Source organism: Diabrotica virgifera, chromosome 5, assembly GCF_917563875.1.
Source record: "Diabrotica virgifera virgifera chromosome 5, PGI_DIABVI_V3a".
Taxonomy (NCBI): Eukaryota; Metazoa; Arthropoda; class Insecta; order Coleoptera; family Chrysomelidae; genus Diabrotica; species Diabrotica virgifera.
This window is the reverse complement of record NC_065447.1, coordinates 114,702,634-114,730,200: the sequence shown is the minus strand read 5'-3', so window position 1 is coordinate 114,730,200 and position 27,567 is coordinate 114,702,634. Positions and strand designations below refer to the sequence as shown.

Genomic DNA, 27,567 nt, shown 5'->3' with positions numbered 1-27,567 from the left:
ATTTAGTGTGTCCGACGCGTCATATGCCCCAATATTTTTGTCCGACAAAATTGTTTTCGCTGTTCATATGATAAAAACCATTGATTAAAATAAAATGACCAATGTGGTTATAAATTTTTTTTCTTGCATATAATTGACAACTTCGTGACCGCTTGACAGACAAACGCCCCACTGCCATAATGCGCTAAGCTCAAAATTTTTCCGACTCCACCTAATAACAAGTACAAAAAGTTTCAACGGTGTGGTTATAAATAATAATTTTATATGTGGGCCTAAGACCTATTATTATATATTAGTTTTCCCAGGACTCGAAAAAAAAAATGAATCTCCATTTGAATAGCATTGCAGCCGAAAATACGTACCCATCCCCTTAAGGGGAAAAACGCAAAATGTCGCATGTCAAAATGTTCAATGTGCTTTAAATGTATTCATTTTTTTTTTCAATCCTGAGAAAACTTATAAGTATTTTTAAAACAATTTAACGCAGATTGAAAGATTACGTTACTACATACAGTGTGTCTAAAGTCTCTTAGAATAAACAAAAAAAAATTAATGAAATATTTGCATTTAAAGTCACACTTCACACTAAATCTTCTCTCTTATTTTCACCCCTAGTATAGTATAGTTGATCCAAAAGATGGCATAACCCAGACATCCAAAGTGAAAGTTATCCTTCAACACCAAATTGTTCTATATGGTCCACACAATGTCCAGAAAAAAGTCACACCAGTTTGAGCGTCGGGTTTGGGGGGGGGGGGGGGGAGGGGGAGAAATCGGTAAATTCGTAGTTTTTTTAAGTTTTTCGCCAATATTTCTAAAACTATGCGGTTTAGAATAAATAAACCTCTATACAAAATTGTTCTACATTAAATTTAAAATAAAAAAGGCCCTATGCATAATCTTTCTAAAATGAATGGTTCCAAAGTTACGGAGGTAGTATAGTAGAACTGGTCCAAAAAAAGGCCCAACCCAAACATCCAAAGTAAAAGCTTTCCTCCAACATCAATATGTTCTATATGATCCACATATTGTGCAGTAAAAAGTTACACCATTTTGAGCGTCCGGTTTGGGAGAGAAATGGGAGAAAAGCCGGTAAATTAGTAGTTTTTTTAAGTTTTTCGTCAATATTTCTAAAACTGTGCTTTAGCGTAAACAATGTTATACACAAAAATGTTCTACATGAAATTTAAAACAAAAAATGTTCTATACATAATTGTTATAAAATCAAACGGTTCCAGAGTTACGGAGGGTGAACAGTCGAGGTTTTCGATACTTTTTATATTTTTTGGGCAATATTTATGATATAACTATACCGAAAACCCATACGTCCAAAGTGAAAGTTATCTTCCAACACCAAATTATTCTATATGGTCCACACAATATCCAGAAAAAAGTCACACCAGATTGAGCATCGGGTTTGGGGGGGGGGGGAGAGGGGGGTGAGAAATCGGTAAATATAAAAAGTATCGAAAACCTCCAGTTTTCACCCTCCGTAACTCTGGAACCATTGATTTTATAACAATTATGTATAGAACCTTTTTTATTTTAAATTTTATGTAGAACATTTTTCTATAGAACATTCCTCACGCTAAAGCATAGTTTTAGAAATATTGACGAAAAACGTAAAAAACTACTAATTTATCGACTTCTCCCCCATCTCCCCCCCAAACCGGACGCTCAAAATGGTGTAACTTTTTACTGAACAATATGTGGACCATATATGTAGAACAATTTGGTGTAAAAGGAAAACTTTTACTTTGGATGTCTGGGCAAGGCCTTTTTTTGGACCAATTATAATATACTACCTCCGTAACTTTGGAACCGTTGATTTTAGAAGGATTATGCATAGGGCCTTTTTTATTTCAAATTTAATGTAGAACAATTTTGTGTAGAAGGTTGTTCATGCTAAACCGCTTAGTTTTAGAAATATTGACGAAAAATGTGAAAAACTACGAATTTGCAGATTTCTCCCCCCTCTCACCCCCAAACCCGACGCTCAAAATGGTGTGACTTTTTTCTGAACCTTATGTGGACCATATAGAACAATTTGGTGTTGAAGGATAACTTTCACTTTGGATGTCTGGGTTTGGGTCTAACTATACCATACTACCCTGCAACTTATTAAAATAATCATTATTCGGACCGTGCAAGTTCGGAAAAGCGACACCTGGTTTCTACGCATTTTTAATTATATTGGCCAATCATAGGGTCCTGGTTGCTAGATAATTATCAAGGCCATAGTCCAAAAAAATAATAAGAAGAAAAATAAGATTTAGGTTATGTTATTAAAACGTAAACAATTGTATGTAGTAAATAAAATTAGTTATTAAAATGCAGTATTGCAAGCAAAATAAAATTAATAAAATTTACCTTTATATAATAATTGCATATCAGATCAGTATTGTGGAGCAATATATAATTTTTCTTCTTCAATGACAACAGGTATGAAATATACGTCAATTTGACAATTTCAATTGACAATGAATTATTTAAGAAAGTTGCAAGATTTCTCCGCTATTCGCGCACGATCGTCTCTCGTGTTCCCTCCAAGTACTTGCACACCACGAATAAAAGTTTTTAGCGACTTTCGGCTATCAGTAATAATGTACTCTTTCATTCTGTGTTTAAATTTTTCAAAAATATGTAGGTTAGTTTTCTCAGGATTCGAAAAAAATGAATACATTTTGTGAGCACATTGAACATTTTGACAGGCGACATTTTGCGCCGGTGTCCTTAAAAGACAATAAAATAATGGGATAAGTGGTGTTTTTTTTTAATTTATATGTAGTTTCTATCTCCTTTTTGCACATACTTTCTTGGACAAAGATATATGTATATCATAAGTAGTTTTGGTTTGTTCTGTTAGTTAATTTCGAAACAAATATGTACTAGTGTTTGCCTGTTAGTAAAAAATAAACCTTTTTTGAATATTTCTTTATATTTGTAGGTACTGTATATTGTATATACTACCTATTTAATTTTTAACTTTTGCCACTGAGTACTCATTCATATTCATATCTCCTCATACTAACTCTCTTCAATATAATTTTATCAGGTTTAGAAAAAGATCTTGACAAATATGACATCATTAGTTCCGGAGCTACGAAAGAACGTGAACTATACAGAAATCTTCAAAAAATGAAGTCAGAATGGAATGAAATACTTTTTAAAATCAGTCAATTTAAAGAAACTGGCATAAACATACTGTCGGCTCTTGATGATATTCAAATTATACTGGAAGATCACATTCTGAAAGCATTGACAATGCGTGGTTCCATTTTCGTTAAACCCTATGAAGCAGAAGTAAAAGAGTTTTATAAGAGACTTGTTAGAATTAACAATACTTTAGATGTATGGGGTAAGGTTCAAAGTCAGTGGCTGTATTTGCTGCCCATCTTTTCATCCAAAGATATAGTAGCTCAAATGCCTCAAGAAGGACAGCTCTTTAAAGAGGTAGGTAATGTATTGATTTTATTGTTTCATACAATGCAGATTTTTTTGTTACTAGATATTATTTGTTATTATTCTTGTAACAAAAAGATATATTAGTGCAGTTAGTTACTTGCTTAATACACTAAGCATCAAAATTAACGCACCACCTTAAAAATGGGACATTTTTGATGTCTTGTATTTCCTAAACCTGTTGTCTGATTTTAATGATTTTTTTACTATATGATAGCTTTATTCTTCAAAAATATCGACGTAATAATATTATTGCTGAACAGGTAAGTGTCATTGTATACCGGGTGTAACAATGATAGTATGTTTTTTCCTCAAACTTTGGAACACCCAGTGGAAAATTCTAGAGTATATAAAATATTAAAATTAAAACCCAACTATAGCCTTAGGCTTTCTTAACTTTCTACTTTTTGATTTATTCGCTTATGTGGGATAATAAAAAAGTTAGGTTCTTTAACAACTAGCCATGTTATTCATCAATACAGGGTGTTTCTAAATAAGTGCGACAAACTGTAAGTGGTCATTCTGCATGAGAAAATAATGACTGTTTGCTTTATAAACATATGTTCACAAATGCTTCGTTTCCGACATACGGGATGTTGAATTTTTTCTTACAAACTGACGATTTTTTTATTGCTCAAAAACCGGTTGAGATATGCAAATGGAATTTGGTAGGTTTTAAAAGGTAGTTATTGCGCATTTTTTACATACAACTAAGAATTTTATATTCACCAGTGACGTGCATACGGGATGTATCTAAAATGTTTATACCCGTATGCACGCCAATAGTGAATATATAATTCTTAATTGTATGTCAAAAACTGCGCAATAGCTACTTCTTAAAACCTACCAAATTTCATTTTCATATCTCGACCAGTTTTAGAGAATAAATAAATCATCAGTTTGTAAGAGAAAATTCAACATCCCGTATCTCGGAAACAAAGCATTTGCGGACATATGTTTATAAAGTAAACGGTCATTTTTTTTCATGCAGAATTATTCCTTAATGTTTGTCGCACTTATTTAGAAACATCCTGTATTGATGAATAATATTGTTAGTTGTTAAAGTACCTAACTTTTTTATTATCCAACATAAACGAATTAATCAAACATAAAAATGTTAAAAAAGCCTAAGGCTACAGTTAAGTTTTAATTTCAATATTTTATATACGCTAGAATATTCCACAGGGTGTTCCAAACTTTGAGGAAAAAACACACTATCATTGTTACACCCGGTATACAATGACACTTACCTGTTTGGCAATAATATTATTACATCAATATTCTTGAAGAATAAAGCTATAATATACTAAAAAATTGCTCAAATTGGACAACGGGTTTAGGAAATACGAGACATCAAAAATGTCACATTTTTAAGGTGGTGCGTAAATTTTAATGCTTAGCGTATAGTACGCGTTTATTGAATCGGTTGAACTCAACTTCTATCGCCAACAGTGAAACACCAGATTAACGATGATAGTACTTTATTTAAGTCGAAACTTGTAACCCGAGAGAAATACAAAAATAATAAACTAGCTCTTACTATCAGTGGCAATGAAAGGATGAATAATAATAATGATAATGATGTGCTGTAAAGTCACATCTTGACTGTTTGAAGTGATTCGAAGGAATGATTATTAATGTATATTTTTCTTGTCGCGGAATTTTTCTGGGTCAGGCCCACGCGTATTATTTTATTACCAAATATTAAAAAGATAAACGGCATTAAACGTCAGCATGTGTGCAATCTTCCAAAATATTGTTTGTGATTTGTTCGACGATAATAATGGAATTTATACAATAACAACTTAACTACTTGCGGCAGCATTATTTCGTTATTTCCCTATATAGGGCGTTTAAAATATTTTTTAATTCTCGGGTATGAATTATGAATATTTCAGATTAATCATCCAAGAGATTTTATTAATTTGAGACACTAGAAAAACCTATTTGGTTTGGAAGAATATTGAGACGTTCTCTATAAAATACATTTTGTTGGGAATTTGAAAGAAGTACTAACGCTTCCAATACTGTTCGTTTAAAAACTATCTTAAAAAAATTAAAATGTGGTAATACAAATAAGAGATACCTACCTACAATATTGTACTTCCTAGAAAAGTCAGCGTTAGGAAATGTAAAGGACATAGATTAATTAGTTTAATGAGCCATGTACTTAAAGTACTCCTTATAATCATCCACTCGCACATATACATACACCAAATTAAACGAACACCTAAGTGAAGTTCAATTTGGATTCAGAGCAGTACTCTGAACGAGGGAAGCACTTTTTAGTTTGAAAGTTCTAATACAGAGAGCCAGTTTTATTTAGAAAACCGTTTTATTTCGAGAAGTGTCATAGATATTTTTTGTTAGGTAATGTGCAAAAAAGTGACCAATATTTTACAAAAAAAGTGACATAAATCAAAATTTTTATCTTTTTCTTTGTTAAGTGAGATATGATTCAGCCAATGTGTACTCTACAAGCTCCGTAGTGGGAAAGTTTTGGGGTAGTTCTGATTTCTTTCATTATATACGGATTTTGGGCTGCTGAATCCGAATATGAGGTTTGCGGACAAAATTTCTTGCCGGAACATTGAAAAAATCGCGAAAAAAGCGAAAAATTTCAGCTTTTTTCCGCTTTTTTGCTCAAATCTCGAAAACTACTAACTATTAGTAAATGGTCTGTTAACAGAAATTAAAGTACTTAAAATTATCTACAAACATCACTATTTACTTTTTTTTTCAGACGAACCATTCGGTCTAAGGTGTCTAAGGTGCAAGTTGAAAATGGCTAATTTTTAACGGTCTCGGCAAAACCCACTTTTTACATTCCAAAACTTTAGTTTTTATCAGAATGCTGTCATTTGATAAATTTCTCCTAGTTATCTGTACAAATAATAAATGTTAGTTCATAATATGAATATGGTATGTCTCCTCTCACAGCTTCCATGAATCCATTCCATCCTAAAATACCGAGAATGTCTCTGCTTTTCCCTTAGAGCCACAGAAGATCAGGCACAGATGAAGTCACAGTTTCAATTGGTGTGAACATTCCCTTCGGATCTTGATTTCTGATAAACCTTGAGGTTTGTCCTTTCAAAATGTATGAGTTGAACAGCTCTCTAACTTCCATAAACCTCAGGTGCGGGTTAAGTTTTTAGCTGAGGAATGGATTGGTTAGGAGCTATTGAATGTTTTGGTGCAATATAAGAAATGCCACCCATGACGTAAAAAGTGTGGTATCCGTCGATTGTATGTACATTAACCCTTTCTGTCCCAACGCTGCATATATATGTTTCTAAAAAAGTGGGTCTGTATTCCTAGCCGCCGTATATATATACCCTATTCCACGAACATACGCCTGTTTTGGATTACTTCGACAACGAATATTTTACTGTGCAAAATAAGAAGAACGAAAGTAAATTGCAAATTACATTGTTGTTTATTGGAATAATTATTAGCGCCATTTACTTTCGCACTTCTTATGTTGCACAGTAAAATATTCGTTGTCGAAGTAATCCAAAACAGGCGTATGTTCGTGGAATGGCCCATACGTTCAAAGTGTTATGGTCTCAATTGACCAAAGCCGAAAATATGCGTTTCTTATAAAATTTTGGAATCATTGGTGTCCCAATGCCGTAAAAATATGTCCGAAAATGTTAGATTATTCTTCCCAAAGCCTCAAAACGTTGGCATCTAAGACAGGTCATGCGGACCCATTGCCGTATATATTTGTTCACATATTTTAGATAATATGCTATATTGTAGCATTAGTGGCAACGCTTATAGGTAGCTGCTAGAAGGTGAAACGTTTGTAGCCACAGAAAAGACCAGAAAAAAAAAAGAAGCAAACCGAGATAGATGTGTGCAAGATGCGGAGTCGGCCTTTGCGTAGTGTCATGTTTTGAGGAGTACCACACAAAAGAAAACTTTTAATGTTAATTTACATTACATTATTTTTTTTAAGTTAGTTACATTTTTTCAAGTTGGTTTTGCCCTCTTATGAGTACTTTTGAAAAGAAAACGTTTAAGCTGGTTAAAAAAACTCATTAAAAAACATGTTTTGGTCATTTGTCTATTTATATGCGACGTATATATAAGGCAATGGGACTCTAAGCATGAAAAAACCTTTGGGATTAAGGGACCAACATGCAAATTCAGGCCTGGCATAGAAAGGGTTCAAATCAGCGTTTTCGTACACCTGTTGTGGAAAGCACAGCTGCTGTGTAAAGCAATTTTCTGCGGATCGCCTGCGATTGCTGACACTTCCAGATAAGCAACGGGCTTGCTCAAAGTCTTCTAGCGGCAGTAAGGTCCAGATAGTTGGTGTTGGTCTCACCATTCCTTGCAGGGTTGTCCGTTTTCTCTACAAAATGTACGGCTCAAGAAAATAGGTTGATGTAGTTTCCTCTTTGGGGTTTTGTTCATCCTATACAGAAGCTGTTCGCCTGGAAGTGTCAGCATTCGCAGGCGCTCCGCAGAAAATTGTCCTGCCGTGTTTTACATAGCAGGTGTACGGTGTACGATAACGCTGATTTTAATGTATGTACATACAATCGACGAATATCACACTTTTCACGTCATATGTGGCATTTCTTGTATTACACCAAAACATGCAGTAGCTCCTAAGCAATCCATTCCTCGGATAAAAAAGAAACCAGCGTCTGAAGTTTATGGAAGTCAACTAATTCATTTTGAAAGGACAAAACCTCAAGGTTTATCAGAAATAAAGATAACAAATCCGAAGGAAATGTTCACACTAACTGAAACTGTGCCTGATCTTCTGTGGCTCTAAGGGAAAAGCAGAGACATTCCCGGCCTCTTAGGACGGAATGGACTCATGGAAGCTGTCACAAGAGACGTACCATAGCTGTGAACTAACATTTATTATTTGTACAGAAAACTAGGAGAAATTTATCAAATGACAGCATTCTAATAAAAAATAAAGTTTTGGAAGACCGAAGTTTAGACCGAACGGTTCGTCTGAAAAAAAAAGTAAATAGTGATATTTGTAGATAATATTTTAAGTACTTTTATTTCTGTTAACAGACCATTTAGTAAAAGTTAATAGTTTTCGAGATTTGAGCAAAAAAGTGGAAAAAAGCTGAAATTTTTCGCTTTTTTCGCGATTTTTTCAATGTTTCGGCAAGAAATTTTGTCCGCAAGCCTCATATTCGGATTCAGCAGCCCAAAATCCGTATATAATAAAAGAAATCAGAACTACCCCAAAACTTTCCTGGTCAAAACACAATTTTATTGAATCAATATGATAGCTTTTTTAGTTTTGCTTCTTATACAACTAGAAACATTCACTTATGTGATTGTATATCAGTCGTTTTAATTTATAAATTTTAGCGGTTACCGTTTAAAACTTACAGCTAAATTAAGATCTAAAAAATCCATTTTTGTCTGTACTGAAAAAAGTTATTTTTTGAGTTGTGACATTTTCTTTCGGATGAGCGATATATATGTATTTAATAAAAAAAAAATGAAAATAAAAAAAAATGTATTTAATAATATACATTTAAATTATTTTGTAATATTTATAGGTTAACGATACCTATAAGCGGTATATGGATGTAGTTATCAGAGATCCCCGAGTATATGAAACAGCAGGCGCACCTGGTGTTCTAGAAACAATGCAGTATTGTATTGAACTGTTAGAACAAATTAACGACGGCGTTACTGATTACCTCGAAAGAAAACGATTATTTTTTCCAAGATTTTTTTTCTTGTCCAACGACGAAATGCTTGAAATTCTTTCCGAAACAAAAGATCCGCTTAGAGTACAACCACATCTTCGAAAATGCTTTGAAGCTATCAATAGATTACAATTTAACGATAAGTTGGAAATTTCGGCTATGTTCAGCCAAGAACTAGAAAAGATAAATTTAAAAAGTATTGTTGATACCAAAGAGGCAGGGGGTAGTGTAGAGAAATGGCTCGTTTTGGTTGAAGAACAGATGGTTATTTCCGTGAGGGATCAAATACTAAAGAGCTTTAAAAATTATATAATGTCGCCTAGAACACAATGGGTTCAAAAATGGCCTGGTCAAGTTGTACTGTGTGTATCTCAAATACATTGGACCCATAATGTACATTTAGCACTGAACCGGGATCAAGAAATGACTTTGAAACATTTTTTAGGTAGGTATTTACCTTTTATTTATTTTCAGTGCAAATATTTAATAGTTTGGAATTTGTAGAATCATTAAAAGATCAGCTTCAAGACATTGTTAATTTAATCAGAAGTACTTCGTTAACTAATTTGTCAAGAATAACCATTAAAGCTTTAATTGTTATTGATGTACATGCTAAGGATGTTGTGGAAGCATTATACAAGGATAATGTAGCTAATGATAGAGAATTTAACTGGTTATCTCAATTAAGGTATTACTTAGAAGACGATGAAGCTCTTGTCAGACTGATTAATGCAACTGTTAAATACGCTTACGAGTATTTAGGTATGTATTTTATTTTTCGCAGCAAAGTATTTTTGATTTTTGACGAATAATGGCCGATTTCACCAACGATAAATAGTAGTTTATTGTTTGAATAAATTATTCGACCAATAAACTGACATTTCTCCACGTTACTAACGTCAAATAAGACCTAATTTATTTATTTATCAAATAAATAATTGCTCTTTGAACAAATTGGCAAGTTAATCCCGCTGTAAATATTTATCAGAAAGTAAATTCGCCAGTTTAACTTTAAATTATCAAAATTATATTGAAACAGAATATAAATATATACGTCTACTAAATTTTATTCGACGAATAACTATTCATTGACGACTTATTTGTTGTTGGTAAAACCGGCCATTAGTGCAGTAATCATTATAAAATTTATAATGTAAATGGACAACTTTTTGAAAGATGATTTTAAATTTGGATCTAAAATCCATACATACTACGTGATTAAAAATTTCTACTTCGGTATAAGTTTTACTCTAAAAATGTCAAACTATTCAAGTTTTTAACATGTATTATCTATATAAATTCTTCTTTTTCATGTACCAACTCCTTTCAGAACGTTGGTTACTATCATAGCTATCTTAATTTTATTCACTGCTACCCTAAATAGCTTGCTTATATCAATACCATACCAATTTCGTAAGTTCTTCAACCATCAGGTTCTTCTTTGTCCTGGACTGCGTTTGCCTGCTATTTTCTCTTGCATATATTTTGTAGCAACCTATATAAATTGCTTGCTGAATTTGATTACCATAACCAACGGTCATTATAACAGTAGCATTAACTGACAGTAGTTCACGTATCGAAAATAAAAACATACAGCAGAACACACTTCCCAAAATTATCTTGTAAATATATATGTAGAGTCTTGGTGAATACTTTGTTAGAGATTTTCAGTATTACCCATCTAGAAGCTGTAACGGCGTCCTTAGTACGTCCTTTAAAATATAATATCTACAGTCTTCACCTAGCTCCTAATTTTGATCCATGTGTTGCAGATGTTCCTAATCTTCTAAGTAAGATTCCTACATCTCGAAAGTATACTGGGAGATTTTAATGCACACAATACGCTATGCGACTAAAAAATCACATAAATGGGAAACAACATAGAAACTTTTAACCTCCCCAAGCCTTGAGCCCTTGTCAGGGCGTAGATGTGAAAATGCAACTATTATAGCACAATTAAATGAAAATACAAAGCCCATCTACATTAAGAGAGGAGTGAGACCAGTAGACGTAATATCGCCAAAGCTTTTCAACCTTACTCTATAAGACGTCTTTACAACTACAAATTAGTCAGCCTACGCCATTAACGTTAATGACAACAAGTTAAACCACGTTATTCGCTGACGACATTGTGATTATAGCGAGCATATTCGAGAAACTGCAAATAATGATGGAGAAACTGGCAGGCAGCTCCAAATACGTCTGCCTAAAAATGAATATGATAAAAACAAAACTAATGCAAAATATAGATGACCCAAACGTATAACTATAAATGGCAGTGAGATGGAACAAGTCCGGGAATACATCTACCTAGGTCAAACCCTGAAACTTGGTAAATAGAACCAAAGTGCGGAAATTACTAGAGGAGCAACACTAGCATGGGCAGCATTTGAAAAACTTAGTTAGATACTCAAAAACCGCAAAATACCCCAACACTAGAGGAGCAAAATGTTCAAACAGTGCACCTTCCTATCATGACATATGGATGTCAAACCTGGACCCCAACCAAGACAAATATGAATAAACTAGCCACAACAGAAAGAGCAATGTTAGGTATAAGACTGTCAGATAAAAAGAAGAACGACTGGGTAAGATCAATAAAAAAAGTCGAGGACATAACAACAAAAGTTGCCAAATTTAAATGGAGTTTTCCAGGCCACATTCCTAGACAAAAAGGCAAACGTTAGAATGCAACAATACAATATTGGAGACCTTACGAAAGTAAACGACCAATAGGAAGACCACATATGAGATACGTTGATGATATTAAAAGAATAGAAGAAAAAAATTGGAAATAAATATGTTGCTCAGGATAGAGACCGGTGGAAGGAGTTGGGAAAGGCCTATGTCCAAACATGGACGACTATGTTTGGCCTATGTCCAAAGATGAGTTAGGTTGATGATATTAAAAGAAGAACCGGAACAAATTGGAAATAAATATGTTGCTCAGGATAGAGACCGACGGAAGGAGTTGGCAAAGGCCTATGTCCAAACATGGAAGACAGAATGCTAAGAAGAAGGAGGAGAAATTCCATTGGCTGCGATTCTGTGTCAAATGGATTCATGTAGAAATTTCTTACTAGGGCCTTCATTTTGTCTGCCCATCGTGTTAGAGATCTTCCCCTCGGTCTTGTCTTCTATCTTTGCTTTTACTACCAGTAGTTCCATAGATCCGCCTTTGTGGCTATATGCCCAAGTAATTAAGGTATGATTGGTTTAATTTTTTAATATCCCGTCTTTTCTGCTAAGATCCTCCAGAATTGATAAGTTGGTTCTAGGTTCTCTCCAGGACACGCGTAAAATTCTTCTGTAGACCAATATTTTAAAGGCTCCGATCTTGCTTCTATCTTGATTTTCTTATTTTATTTTAGCTAATTTATATGTCGAGGCTTGAGCCATGTCTACCGCCATTTTTATAGGTATCGCCATTGTTGGTTATCAGGGAGCCCAAGTATATAAATCTGTTTACTATTTCGAAAGTTGCCCCTTGGTGTATGCGCGGTAGATTATTATTTTTTCCGTCTACGATCATTATTTCTGTTTTACTGGTGTGGATCTGAAGTTTAAATTCTTTACTTATCCGGCTTAGCCGTATTTTTCACTTTTTCCTATAAAAATTGGAAGGTTCCTGTTTTTCACATTATAACTTATTTAATTTTGATGCTATCAGCTTCTTCTAGAGCTCATTTGATAGGTATTTCTGTACTTTAAAAAGCGTTCAGTAAGCGTATTTTATAAAATGCATCGTTTTCCTGTTATTTAAGCTTCCATTCTTAGATTTGGGTACTCGCCAAAAAAAAACATACATTCAAATACCGATTATAAGTAACTTTGAATTACCTTTAAAAGGTTTGTCAAGAAAGGATTTTCAATTTTTTTGTAAAAACTTAAATTTTTTGAGTTATTATGAAAAAATGCTTAACAATAGGTATTTTTTCCACGAAAAATCAAAATCTTTAATCTTTAATAACATAATAACTGTAAAAATTAACTGGATACTTTAATAAACTGGGTACCAAATTGACCTGGAAACTGCAAGTTGATTTTATGCTTGACAAATGCAGTAAAGCAATAAATTTTCTTAAATCAATTGCAAATACTTGGTGGTGTGCAGATGTTGAAACATGTCTCCTATTTTATCGTTCATATATCAGATATATTATAGATTACGGCTCAGTACTGTATGGATCGGCTAGTAACAATATTTTAGGTCGCATAGATGTTTTTCTAAAGACAGTATTGCGTTGTTGCATAGGTGCTATGGTCCTTTTCATGGGCATTTTTCAGTGCGTCACAAATGATAGAAAAAAAGGTAAGTCCGGGATGATACACATTTATAACATTTATTCTAACATGACATTTTAATTAAATTTGACAGTTGTCACATTTTATTTGCAATTTGGCATAAAAACAAATCAATTGTGATTATTGCATTTATAAAATGGTATTTTCTTTCATTTGTATAGTCTTATAAATTGTATAGATTATATTCGTAGTTATATTATATAATTCGTAATTTTTTTTTTCGATTATAGCGCCATCTATCGACAACTAGAATAACTTTTTTAAATGTCTGTAATCACGGACATGCCTTTTTTCTGTCACATACAATTTAATGCGTTAGAAAGAAATCGAAAAACTGTGACGCACTGAAAGATGCCCGTGAGAAAAAGATTATGAGATCTACTCCTATTGAACCACCATGTTGAAAAAATGGAACCGCCCACTAAATTCAGAAGAGAATATCTCAGTCAAAAATTTATTCTTAAGATTCGATGTTGCAACACTTGTTTATATAAAGAAATTAGTACTTTAAATTATTTTGATTTAACAAATAAATATTGGGCTCACAAAAACTCGCCACCGTTATCTAAAGCATTTCGAAACACTGCGAATAATACTACTGAACTTGCAGTTGCAAATAAAGTGGTAGATATCGAAGATTTCTTTGAGTTACTAAATCAAGTAGATATAATACAACCCAGTTATCATGAGCACTCTTTATTAAACAGTATTGTTTTAAACAACTACCTTACAAATTGGTCAAAATCTGTTTGTATTTATACAGGTGCATTCAAAAGTTCAAATGGTACTGGTTGTGCCTTTTATATTCCAGATAAATTTATAGAAAAAAATGTTTAAATTGCTCTCAAATTTCTCCATTTTTAGTGCCGAGGCTGCGGCGGTATATGAGGCTTTAATTTATTTCAAATTAGCATCCTATAATTCTGCAGTAATTTTATCTGATTCATTATCTGTGCTTACTGCTATTCAAACACATCAATTACCTTGTAGTACTTCTAATCCATACATTTTACTAATAAAAAAATCTTATTTGAAATTAATAAACACACCCAAAAAATACAACTTATGTGGATCAAAGCACATTCACGACTTACACATAATGAACATGTAGACCAATTAGCTAAAGATTTCCTCATCCATGGAACAGTAACCAAATATCAGTCCTGCATTCTAGATGCTTTTGCTTGTTTAAGAACTGAACCGATGAAAGACTGGAAAACACACTGGGAAAGGTACTGTAGCATATCAACAACATAATACAGTTTCATACAACCGATTATTCCGGAAAAACCTTGTTATAATAATTACACTCTCCCTCGCAAATACATATCCACCATCAGCAGAATTTGATTTGGACATGCATGTTATCCTGCATATTTATTTAAAATAAACATATTAGATTCGAATATTTTTCAAGAATGTGAGGTTAAAATTGACTTGAACAACATATTTTTTGAATGCAAGAAGCATAAACACCTAACCAATCACCTAATTAAAAGAATTATAGATCAGAACATCCCACTCCCTGTAAATATTCTCTTTATTCTGTCACTTAATAAAAAGAAAATTTTTGACTGTTTGGTATCTGTCTTGTCGGATAGTAAAATATTATTGTAATTAGTTATATTTGCAAAATATATTTAAAAAAAATATAAAAAAATAAGAGAATGAAACAAAAAAAATTAAAAAAAAAATTATTAAATTAAAAAAACTACTATCCTCAATAAGATAATAACTAACAATACAAAAAAGTATAAAAAAAATTAAAGAAAAAAAATTTAAAGAAAAACAAATCACTAAGAGGATTGAAACCTCTGAGGTGTTGAACCGGGTTGACATCTTATCGTAGTGATAAAAAAAAAGAATGCAATTATTTTAAATATTAACATTAAGATTTTTATTTGCAAAAAATGTATACACATGTATACACTATGTGATCTTGATAGTATAATATATTTATAGTATTTATTAACATAGTATGTACATTAGCTGTAGGTAAAATAAGAAGTAACAAATTGTGATATTATTATAATATCCATGTTTCACTAATTGGCAATATCTTTAATACATTTACTTTTGATTAAGATTGGCTGAATAGGGAACTTGCACATTTTTGTTTATTACATAATAATGCTCAGTCTTGTATAAAAATGAGAATTACAAAATTTCACGCTTCAAAAACTCATAATAACTTAAAAGTACAAATTTAAAGTCTTCCTTATCTTAAAATAGTTCAAATGACCCGTGACGTCACAGAGTTTGACTATGTGGTTCTGTTTATGGTTATATTTACGTATATTCTTCTTCTTCTTCTTTAGTTTATTGGCCTCCACCTACTTGGGTATTTGGCCAGCTCGTCGTCGGGGAATAAAGGAAGAATATTTATATTCTAATGACATTTATCGTATGTCGTCGTAATAATATATACCAGTTTGTTGAGATTGGAGTTTGATACAGTTTTTGAAGGAAAGGAAAGAAGGTTTACTATTGAAAATAAAACCATTTTGTAAAAGTCCAAATTTTCTATGAATAGTTCAAACGATCAAAAACACTTTTAACGTCAATAACTGTATTTTTTACTGACGTTTATAATGTCTAATTTAAAATTATATATACACTTGGTGTAGAACGTAAATATACAACCCTGTGACGTCACGACGCGTTTTGGGGTGGCCGGTATAAGTTGAATTTTTAGTCGTCTTTAGGCAGAGCCAAAGAGTCAAAGAGAGTTAGTTTCAGTCCGGTGTCAGACACTGGAGGAGCTACACGTACGAGCGGAGCGAAGCAACAGCGAGAGCAGCCGAACGAGGTGGGGGTAGCCCAACTGTGAACTTTTTAGTTCAGTTGCGAATGTAAGCGCAATAACAGTTGAGCGATACTCACTCTCCAAGGCTAGCAGTCGACGAGGAGCCAACGGTGGAAGAGGTAGCACGGCTAGCAGGAATTTTCATTCCACACCACGAATGTACCACGAATGTAAGCGTGGTAGGGAAACCGTGCACTTCAAAGCCTTAGGCAAGAAGGAGAGGCAAAAGCCAGTCTACTGGATGTGGTGAACTCAGGGAATTTTATCTTTATAAGTTCTCTGAGACGCTACAGCTAGAGATTGGCTAGCGGAAGAAGCAAAAGCGGGCTCGACGTGAGCCCATTTACGGGATACTACAGTGCCTCCGTAAGGGTATCGATACTGCAAGGTGTAGTTTTTTAGAATCTACATCGGGCAGCCCCGGCCCCTAGGTCTGTAGGACGAGAAAGTCAAGAGGATCCCGTACCCGGTTCTGTCTGGGTACGGGAACAACCGCGATTTGGTGCAGGGAGCCAACCCTGAAGCCGACGTGACACCGGGCCAGTCGGCAGACAAAAAGGCTTCGTCTAAAATTAGGACCATTCGCCCCCAAACCCCACGATGTCCCCAGTCAGATCTCGGTCACCCCCCCGTTCCAAGGCGCCTACCCCGCCGACACATGAGGACTCTCGAATAGAGAGTACTAATCCTTTTCAGGTCCTCGACACCGACGGATACTCGACCGACCAGCGGTCACAGAAAGATGGGGAATTCCAAAAGCCCAGAAAATCAAAGAAGACGAAGAGAAGCGAAGACAAACAGAGCGAAACAGAGAACATGGAAGAGGATGAGGTAGATGTGGCGTGCAGAGGCACTAAGAAAAGAACTCGGACCGAGAAATCCGAGAGCGAGGACGAGAACCTAGCAAGCATGAAGGAAATGCTGAAGAAGATGAGTGACCAGATGGCAAAGAGGGAAGAAGAGATGGCCCGAGAAACAGCGAAGAGGGAAGAAGAGATGGCCCGAGAAACGGCGAAGAGGGAAGCAGAGATGGCGAAGAAAGATAAAGAAATCGAGCGACAGAGAGACGAGATGGCAAAGATGTCAAACCGATTGGATGACCTCCTAAAGGAATTGAAGGAAACACGCAAGCTCCTTGAGAAATCCCAGCAACAGCAACCATCAAAGCTGCCCAAACCGAAGCCACAAACTGAAGCCAAGAAGCATGGCACCGAAAAGCAGAAACCAACCGCCGATGTAAAGAAGACTGAAAAATCGAATAAAAAAGAAGAATTCCCGGTACTGCCATCCACCTCCAAAGATGAAGAATCGACGACATGGGATCGTCAAGCCAATAATGCGATGAGGGCCAAGTCACCCCCAATAGAAGTACTCCTGCCAAAAGGTCCAGTCCAACCAATCCATCCGGCTACGAGCGCAGGTGATGGTGCGCCTGCCCCGAGACGTCTCAGAGTCAGAATGTCAGATGGAAACCAACCAAGATGAAGATACCGCAGAGTTGCCTGAACAACAGGTAACACATCATCGAAAACTGCCTGTAATAAAATTACAGAGCGTGAACGAGACAGGGGCCATCCTCAGCATTGCCCAAAAGCAAAAGATCATAACGATCAACAAGATCTCCAAGAGCGGTAGGGAAACCCTAATACAAACTAAAAGCCCCGAAGATTATAGGAACATGGTTAAGATAGTGGAAGATTATGCTAAAGCATATGAAGCCAAGGACAAAACCAAAAGGCTACAATGGATAGTCTTCCCGTTAGACGAGGATAGAAATCCCAGAGTGGTTATAAGAGGGTTACCTACAAATACCACAGAAGAAGAAATAAAAAACGAAATGGCAGCGCAATTTAATATTGTCTGCCATTCAGCGAAAAACATGTCCACCAGAGCCGGCCCAAAGAGACAGCTTCCAATGTTCGTCCTGATTCTGGACCATGAGGACGTCGAGGATGCCCAGCGAATCACAAACCTGTGCCACATGAAGGTCGTGGTAGAGGACCTACGAAAGTCTAACGGACCAACGCAGTGCTTTAACTGCCAGGGCTTCCACCACGCCCAAAACGCGTGCCACAAAGATCCAAAGTGTGTGAAGTGCGGTGAAGACCACCAAACGAAACAGTGCAAACGGGACAGAGAAGTTAAAGCAACCTGCGCTAACTGCAAAGGCAGCCATCCAGTCAGCTACCGAGGATGCCCTAGGTGCCCAACATGGGGAAGAACACCACCAAGGAGGCCACAACATCAAGCACAACAACAAAGACGACCGCAAGCAACCGGGGTTTCCTACGCCGGTTTTTCTTCCACAGCGATCCCAGACGAAGACTACCTAGTCAGAATGGTCACCAACATAGTGACTAAGGTAGTCAAAGAAGTGATATTGGGTACCAGGGAGGCACAGAAGTAATGCTGACAGAAAGGGGATACTTGAGGATAGGCTCCTGGAATCCGGGTGGCATAACAACAAACCAGAACATCTTAGACGAAATCACCAACAGATACGAGATGGACATCGTAGCCATACAGGAAACCAAACTTACCAACAACTTTAATCTAAAGTTTCCTGGATACGATGTATATAGGAACGACCACACGAGAAGATCATGAGGAACAGCCATCCTAGTCAAGAAGGGAATCAAACACACAAGTTTCGCGACTCCACCACTAGTAAACATGGAGGCAACAACAATAGAAGTGAAAATGAGGCAAGGCGCAGTCAGAATAACATCAGCCTACGTAAGACCGCAAGACCCATTAATGGATGAAGACCTCGAGGCGTTCCTAAACATCGCCGAATCAACACTAATAATAGGAGACCTAAATGCGAGATCCCCCAACTGGAATGATAAAGCTACGAACCGAAACGGAAGATTATTAAACAGCTACATAGAAAATAACGAAGATACAATGGCAATGGACCCAGAAGATCCAACACACTTCCCAGGAAATGGACTACCCACACATATAGACATCGTTGTTGCAAAGAACCTAGGACTTCAAGCAGAACTAACCACACTAGACGAAGGGAACACAGACCACAACCCCATTCTATTAGAACTAGGAACATGGGAAAAAACAAATCAACGGAAGAGAACTAAAAAAAAATAAACTGGACAAATTATAAAAGATTAGTTAGTGAAGGAATAAACATAGTGCCAACTATAAACGATCCAGAACAAATAGAAAACATCATACAAGAAGCGATTAGAAACAGCACAACGGTAGAAGTCGAGATCCATACGGGAAGGTTCAAAGGCATACCACAAGAAGTAAAAGAAGAACGAGAAACAGAGTAGTTAAAACCTGGGCAAATACACTAAACAGAGAGGTGAAGACGGCTCTTCGACTACACCGCAGCGAAAAATGGGACAACTTCGTACAAGAGATGGAAGAATCAGACCCAAACATGAAAAACGTCTGGAAGCTCCAGAAAATGCTAAGAAGCGACAGAAAACCCATCCCCCCATTACATGGAGCAAACGGCATGATATACTCCATAGAAGAAAAAGCTGAGGCGATGAGGTCCACACTCGAAAGTGAATGCAGGCTAAACTTCCATGAAGACGAGGACGACGACTTCTTAGAAGAAGTCGAAGAGTAAGAAGAAAGACCAGAGGATCTAGAAGACATCATCCCCCCAACATCACCGGAAGAAATAAACGAACATATAAGAAACAGTTCACCGAGAAAAGCGCCTGGTCTAGACGAAATATCAAATAGAGCCCTAAAATACCTTCCCAGAAGAGCCATAGTGTATTTTACAAACATAGTGAATGCGATATTAAGATACAAAAGATTCCCAAACAGATGGAAAGAGGCCCATGTTATCATGATCCCAAAACCTGGCAAAAACCATACGTTCCCGCAGAACGGCATTCAGCTTACTCCCAGCGATCAGCAAAATAGTGGAAAGAATCATCCTCAGAAGACTGCAAGCGGAAACAAACAGACTAGAGATAATCCCAGAAGCTCAATTTGGATTCAGAGCAGAGCACTCCAGTGAGCTACAAGTACTCAGACTAACTGAGTACATAGCAGCTGGTTTCAAACGATAAGCAGTACACTGGAGCAGCATTCCTGGACGTAAGCAAGGCTTTCGACAGAGTGTGGCATAAGGGACTCATATATAAAATGCGAGGCTATGGGTACAGCGGGGCGATGACGAGGCTGATCTCTTCGTACTTGGGCGACCGGAGCTTCAGGGTTCGGATAGGACAAGTCCTGTCCGAGCTCGGGAGCCCGGAAGCTGGGGTACCGCAGGGAGCCATCCTGTCACCCGTACTGTACACAATATATACCGCAGACGTACCTAGAACTCCGGTACCATTATGAGCCTCTACGCAGACGACACAGCGATAGCGGCTAAACATAGAAATGTAGACATAGCAGTGAGCAACCTGCAAACAGCGTTAGAAGACATAGAAGAATGGAGCATAAAGTGGAAGATAGCCATCAACTCGGAGAAAACGCAAGCGGTACTATATAAGAAAGGAAGACAACAGCCAGAAGAACAATTGACTGTGCAGAACACCCCCATCGAGTGGAAAGACGAAGCCAAATATCTAGGAGTCATCATGGACAAAGGATTAACCTTCAAGAAACACGTAGAACCACAGTCCAAAAAACCAAAATAACAAGAGCAACACTCAGAGGACTAACAGGAAAGAGAAGTAAACTAAGATTGAAGACTAAAATAAGGCTCATAAATAGCATAATACTTCCGATATTAAGAGGAAACAGTAGCGATCAACAGGTAGCAAAAACGCGTTCCAAGATTGCGGCTGTAATTTTGAATATTTTTTCGAGATATTTGGCACACTTATTCGTAATATAATAAAGTATGGCGGTACAGAGCCCAAATTGAAAAATATATTAATATGTGGAAATTACTCTGTAATTAAATACAATATTAAAAAAACGAGCCTGTACCGCCATTAAGAAGAACAAAAAAATACACTTTCTTCAAATAAACTTTTTTATCCGATGCCTAGATTTTGTGTCATTTTGGAACTACTAAAATTTTTTATTTCATTAGTAGTTCCAAAATGACACAAAATCTAGGTATCGGATAAAAAAGTTTATTTGAAGAAAGTGTATTTTTTTGTTCTTATTAATGGCGGTACAGGCTCGTTTTTTAATATTGTATTTAATTACAGAGTAATTTCCACATATTAATATATTTTTCAAATTGGGCTCTGTACCGCCATTCTTTATTATATTACGAATACGTGTGCCAAATATCTCGAAAAAATATTCAAAATTACAGCCGCAATCTTGGAACGCGTTTTCGCTACCTGTTGATTGCTACTGTGTCACCTTAACGTACGCATCTCTCGCATGGGGACACGTGTGTAACACAACAAAAAAGAAGATACAGGCGGTCCACAACAACAGCCTAAGAGAAGCAGCCAAAGTCTCAAAATGCGTTGCCGAGCGATTCCTCTTCAGAGAACTACAGCAAGTAAGAGTCACGGAGATGATGACAGACAAGGCCAGGGTAAAATTTGCAGAACAGGAACACCATCCAAGCCCAATACTGCGAGAGATGCTAAGGTACGACGCTTTCCACCGGTGGAAGCACAAACGTCCAAAGCAACAAATATTGTAAAGGGGGATAAATAAATAAAATAGTGTAAACAGTGAACGGTTCGTAGCTCGAAAACAAGTGCCGAAGAAAACGTAACACACGTAGGTCCAATACCACGATCACCTTTAAGGTAAGTCAGAAATAGAAAAATACAGAAGGGCGTAAGCCCCCAAAAAAATATATAAAATACAAAAAAGGCGTAAGCCCCCAAAAAATATAAAAACCAAAAAAAAAACACCCAAAAAAACTCGAGCAACAAGTCATTGGACACAGCTCAATGGGGCTCGGTACAATGACTTGGGACCCAAGCAAGCAATTTTAGTTCCGCGGATAAGTAATTAAGAAGATAAAGGCATAGAGCGCTTCACGCTAGTTTTTTGCATTCGATTAGGGTACCACATGGAATCTTATTACCCAGGATTCCATTGTGAAGAGCATTTGGCTACGATAGTTGTGCCCCCATCGCGCATCAGCGTGCTATTGGGGGGGGGGAAGGGATGGCCTGGAGCATTGGAGCTAGGTGGGGTGATCCCTGTTTGTACTCGGGTCAAAACACCTCGCCCCAACGAATTGTTACACCCGAATGTACTTTTTCGATAGGGTGGACATCTCCTACATGTCGGGTTGAATCAAATTGCTTGCTTGCTTGCTTTAGGCAGAGCCGTGCGGTACATTTTTTCAATATGATGCAAGTCTTCGAAATGCCGTCCCTTAAACATAACTTAACTTTTACTTTTATTAAGTGCAGTTGCACAAAATGAACACACTTTTATTTTAAAAACAAAACATAATTTAGAGAGTTCGGTCATGGCAGGTATACTAGTTAGTGCGTATTTGTCCGCTCCAAACAAAATAGTTATTTAGATAGTAGCTAATGAGTAAAAAAATTTTATTTTCGCATATATAAGTGTATTATAGTGCGTTCAACTATTGTGCGTAAGTACTCTTTAAAATTATATAAAACCAAGTCATTTCACTGGAATTTCTTATTTATCAGAAGTCGGTTTGATACAAAAAACCCTAAACACGTTTATTCGTTATCTTAGTCCTGTCGCCAGGGGGGTACAACGGCCTCCTTAATTCAGATGGACTTACCCAAGTTTTTTTTATATATTTTGACCCGTAGAATACGAATTTTTTGGGTAACAGTTGATCCGGATGTCGATAAGATTGTTATAGACAAAGAACTTGAGGAATTACATAACAGCGATTTCTCGCAAAACAAAACATCTTTTTGTATTTTTTGGGTCATTTTAAGCAAAAAATATTCCTACAAGTTTTTTCGTAGAATGCAGAGTTTTCGAGATAACCGCGGTTGAACTTTCAAAAAATCGAAAAACTGCAATTTATGAACCCGAATAACTTTTGAATAAAAATAAAGTAGCAATTCTGCTTACCGCATTTGAAAGTTTAAGTCAAATTATATCGGTTTTGATTATTTGCATTGCTAAAAATTAATTTTTTTATTGTTAAACTAATCTATAAACACATAGTGTTTCCTGGGCCTAATACATACGTTTTAACGCATGCTACGTAGAAATTGCCTCGCTTGCACTTGTAGCTACTCTACCTACTCATTCGATTTTAAATGAGAAATCATAGAAAACATCACTCACATACTAGGTGTTTATAGCTTTGTTTAACAATAAAATAATAAATTTTTAGCAATGCAAATAATCAAAACCGATATAATTTGACTCAAACTTTCAAATGCGGTAAGCAGAATTGCTACTTTATTTTTTAATCAAAAGTTATTAGGGTTCAAAAATTACAATTTTTCGATTTTTTGAAAGTTCAACCGCGGTTATCTCGAAAACTATGCATTCTACGAAAAAACTTGTAGGAATATTTTTTGCTTAAAATGACCCAAAAAATACAAAAAGATGTTTTGTTTTGCGAGAAATCGCTGTTATGTAATTCCTCAAGTTCTTTGTCTATAACAATCTTATCGACATCCGGATAAACTGTTACCCAAAAAATTCGTATTCTGCGGGTCAAAATATATAAAAAAAACTTGGGTAAGTCCATCTGAATTAAGGAGGCCGTTGTACCCCCCCTGGCGACAGGACTATCTATAACGACATGATAAAATCACCTGTTGTAAGACAGGTCCGTATTTCAGGATTTACTTAGTTTTAAATAATAAAGAAAATATGTCAAATCCAACTGCCGGGACTTGTGACTACAGGAGCGCCGAAATGGAAAACACTACTAAAACATATTCTACTGCTTTGATTGAACAACAATTTCTAACGAAAGAACAAGCCATTGTATTCCCATCCATTGAAAACCTTAAACTTCAAGATTACCTGATTTCACTAGGAAAGTTGATCGAGCCTAAAAATATCCTATTTTCCTCAAAGCTTTCTAACAACAGAGTGTGTATGTATCTTGCAAACAAAAATGTTGTTGAAAATTTCATGAATAATTATGGAGGATCCATAGAAATTAATAACCAGAAAGTCCAAGCACGCAAACTAATCACTCCAGCACAAAGACTAATTCTGTCAAACGCTTGTCCCTCCATTCCGCATGCTGTATTAATTCAAGAAATTGAAAAATTGGGCCTTCAATCCATGTCTCCCATGTCATTTCTCAAGATAAGCGCCGGTTTGCCGGAATTCAACCACATTTATAGTTTTAGACGACAAATTTTTATCACACCACCGCTTGACCCAATACCTGAATCCATATTAATGAATTATGATAACACCAACTATAGAATTTATTTTGCACAAGATTCCTTGATCTGTTTTTCATGTAAAAGGCCAGGCCACACTGCAGAAAATTGCAAAACAATCCAAGAAGCAGTTTCTGAAAATTATAACCAAAACCCCCACTCCCAATCATCTTCCCAACCCACACCTTCCGAAATACTTTCAACCAACCCCTCAAAAACTCCAACCTCACAACCCATTATCAATATAGATACAACCCAGTCTACACAAAATAGCTCAAAACGCAGTTTGGATGACATTGTTACACCTCCTCTAGCGCAAGATGCTAATTCAGAAAACCAAAGTCTTGAACCGTTTATTAAACCTAATGTTGCTCCAGCTAAAAAACCAAAGAAAAGTAAGGGAAAGACTCCAACTCACGTACTCATGGAACCAACCAAGGCATTCATCTCAGAGCAAAACCATTCATTTGTTCTTGATTTTGATCAAATATCCGATCTATTTGAAAATGTTTATGGTGCACAGGACCCAGTCAGCATCATAAAAAACTACACTAGCGAATTTGAAGCTTTAGTGAAAATGCTAACAGCAATATACCCGTATTTCAAACAAAGATCGATTAAAGTTAGATGTACAAAAATAAGAAAGAAACTAATGAAGCATTTACAGATGGCTTACTCGGATACTGAGGCATCAGAGACTGAAAGTGAGTTTTCTCAAGAATAGAGTCATGAACTTAATATCTTAATATCAGACCCATATCTTTAACATGCGCCATGTGTAAGTTACTAGAAAAGATTACTAACAATAGACTAAGATGGCACTTGGAGAGACAAGATTTGATTATTCCAGAACAAAGTGGTTTTAGAGACCAAAGGTCAACTATAGATAATATCATAGATTTGGAGAGTGACATTTCTGAAGCATTCGCACTAGGGAGTAAATGTCTAGCGGTTTTCTTTGACATATCAAGAGCTTTCGATACAGCCTGGCACGACTATATAATAAAAAAATTACATAGTTGGAACATTCAAGGTGACAGCCTATTCTTTATTACAAATTTCCTTCAAAATATAACTTTTAGAGTTAGGACAAATAACATAACATCAGATATAATGTATCCAGAAAATGGTATTCCTTAAGGCTCGGTTATAAGTCCTACCCTCTTCATAGTGGCAATCAATGATATCCTCAAAAACCTAAAATCGCCTGTAAAGGCACGAGTCTACGCAGATGATCTTGTAGTTTTTTGCAAAGGTAAAAATATACAAAATATATTTCGTCATACACAGAACTTTATACAAGACTTAGAAAGCTTGTCACAAAAAAACAGGTTTCTGTTTTTCCGCTGAAAAAACTCGTTTCATCCTGTTTTCAAAGAAAAACGTCACAAACATCCCCAACCTAAGACTATGTGATGAAAACCTAAAGCGTCCAACGTCAATTAAGTTCTTGAGCATGACATTCGAAGAAACCCTAAGCTGGAAACTTCATATAACAAATCTGATGTTATCTTGTCACAAGCGACTAAATCTTCTAAAAACTCTGGCCAATAAAGAATGGGGTGCGTATCGCCAAACACTTTTAATGTTATACAGAACATTAATCAGATCAAAATTAGATTATGGGTCTACTGTGTATTCTACAGCGGCTAAGACGCTGCTAAAAAAACTGGACAGTCTTCACAATCTCGCTTTACGTATAATATCTGGAGCTTTTCGCACAACACCAGTCGAAAGTCTGTATTGTGAAGTTGGAGAACCCTCCTTAGAAGACAGAAGAGTTTATTTAAGTGTAGCATACGCCGCAAAAATCAGGTGTAACTCAAAAAACCCTACTATACAAAATTGTTTTACAGAAAAGTTCCCAAATCTCTTCATAAATAAACCAAGAACGGCCAAATCCTTCTACGCAAGAATTAGAAGCTACTTAAATCAATTAAACTACACGTTCCCGGAATGCTTTCCTTCCCAACTGTCCTCAATTCCTCCGTGGCAAATAAAGAACCCTCAGTGCCTAACACACCTCATTTCTTTCGATAAACATTCAACAAACCCACAGTTAATCAAATCCGGCTTCAATGATATACTCCACAACTACAAGGAGTATACACATGTATACACCGATGCATCTAAATCAAATGAAGGCACTGGTGCTGCAGTCATAACCCCAACATCAACAAATAAATACAAACTCCCTTCAGAGTACTCTATTTACTCTGCTGAATTATACGCTCTATACCAGGCCACCCTTGCTGTCAATGCATCCAGTAATACCAAATATATCATACTCACAGACTCTCTAAGTTCGGTACAGTCAATCCAATATGTCTACCCAACTAATCCTTTGGTCATCAAAATAAAACAAGAAGTTCATACCGCTCAGCTGAATGGAAAAATTATCATATTCCTCTGGATACCATCCCATATTGGAATTCAAGGAAATGAAGAGGCAGACAACGCTGCAAAAGAAGCTGCAACTAGTGATAGTGCGGAGTGTACGAAAACATTTACGAGTGCGGATGTGAAAGCGGCGGTCAAACGTAAAGTGCGGTATATGTGGGAAGAAAAGTGGAAAGTGTCATCGGCCAAGCTACGCGAAATTAGAAAATCGATAAAACCCTGGCCAACATTACCAACAAGTCGGAGAGACCAGGTAATATTAACGCCACTCCGATTGGGTCATACGCGATTAACTAATAGTCATGTGTTTTCCGACAAACAAGAACCAAAATGTGACAACTGTGAAGAAAAGTTAACAGTCAAACATTTATTGGAGAAATGCGCAGCAGTAACGCCAAAGCGCATATTGTACAATATACCAAACAAACTAAGTGACATTTTAGGCCTACAGTGCAATATGTCAAATTTAAAGAGTTTCCTAAGTTCAATTAACATTTTATACAATATATAAATACACAAATGTAATAAAAATTATTGTTCGCCACTATTGTTTTGCTAATAGCCAATTTGGCTGATGCGATTTTTGCTAATAAAAAAATACATAATTTAAATTAAATGAAATACGTAT

General features: G+C 36.0%; 1 protein-coding gene across 1 annotated transcript in view; it reads left to right on the top strand.

The window, feature by feature from the left end:
• The window catches only part of LOC126885102 (dynein axonemal heavy chain 12), a 660,248-nt gene that overhangs the window by 173,212 nt on the left and 459,469 nt on the right, over window positions 1–27,567 (top strand). The window contains exons 7-9 of the mRNA XM_050651529.1: window positions 3,056–3,453; window positions 9,009–9,606; window positions 9,666–9,923. Of these exons, the coding sequence (XP_050507486.1) occupies window positions 3,056–3,453; window positions 9,009–9,606; window positions 9,666–9,923 (1,254 nt within the window). The remainder of the gene's footprint in view (window positions 1–3,055; window positions 3,454–9,008; window positions 9,607–9,665; window positions 9,924–27,567) is intronic.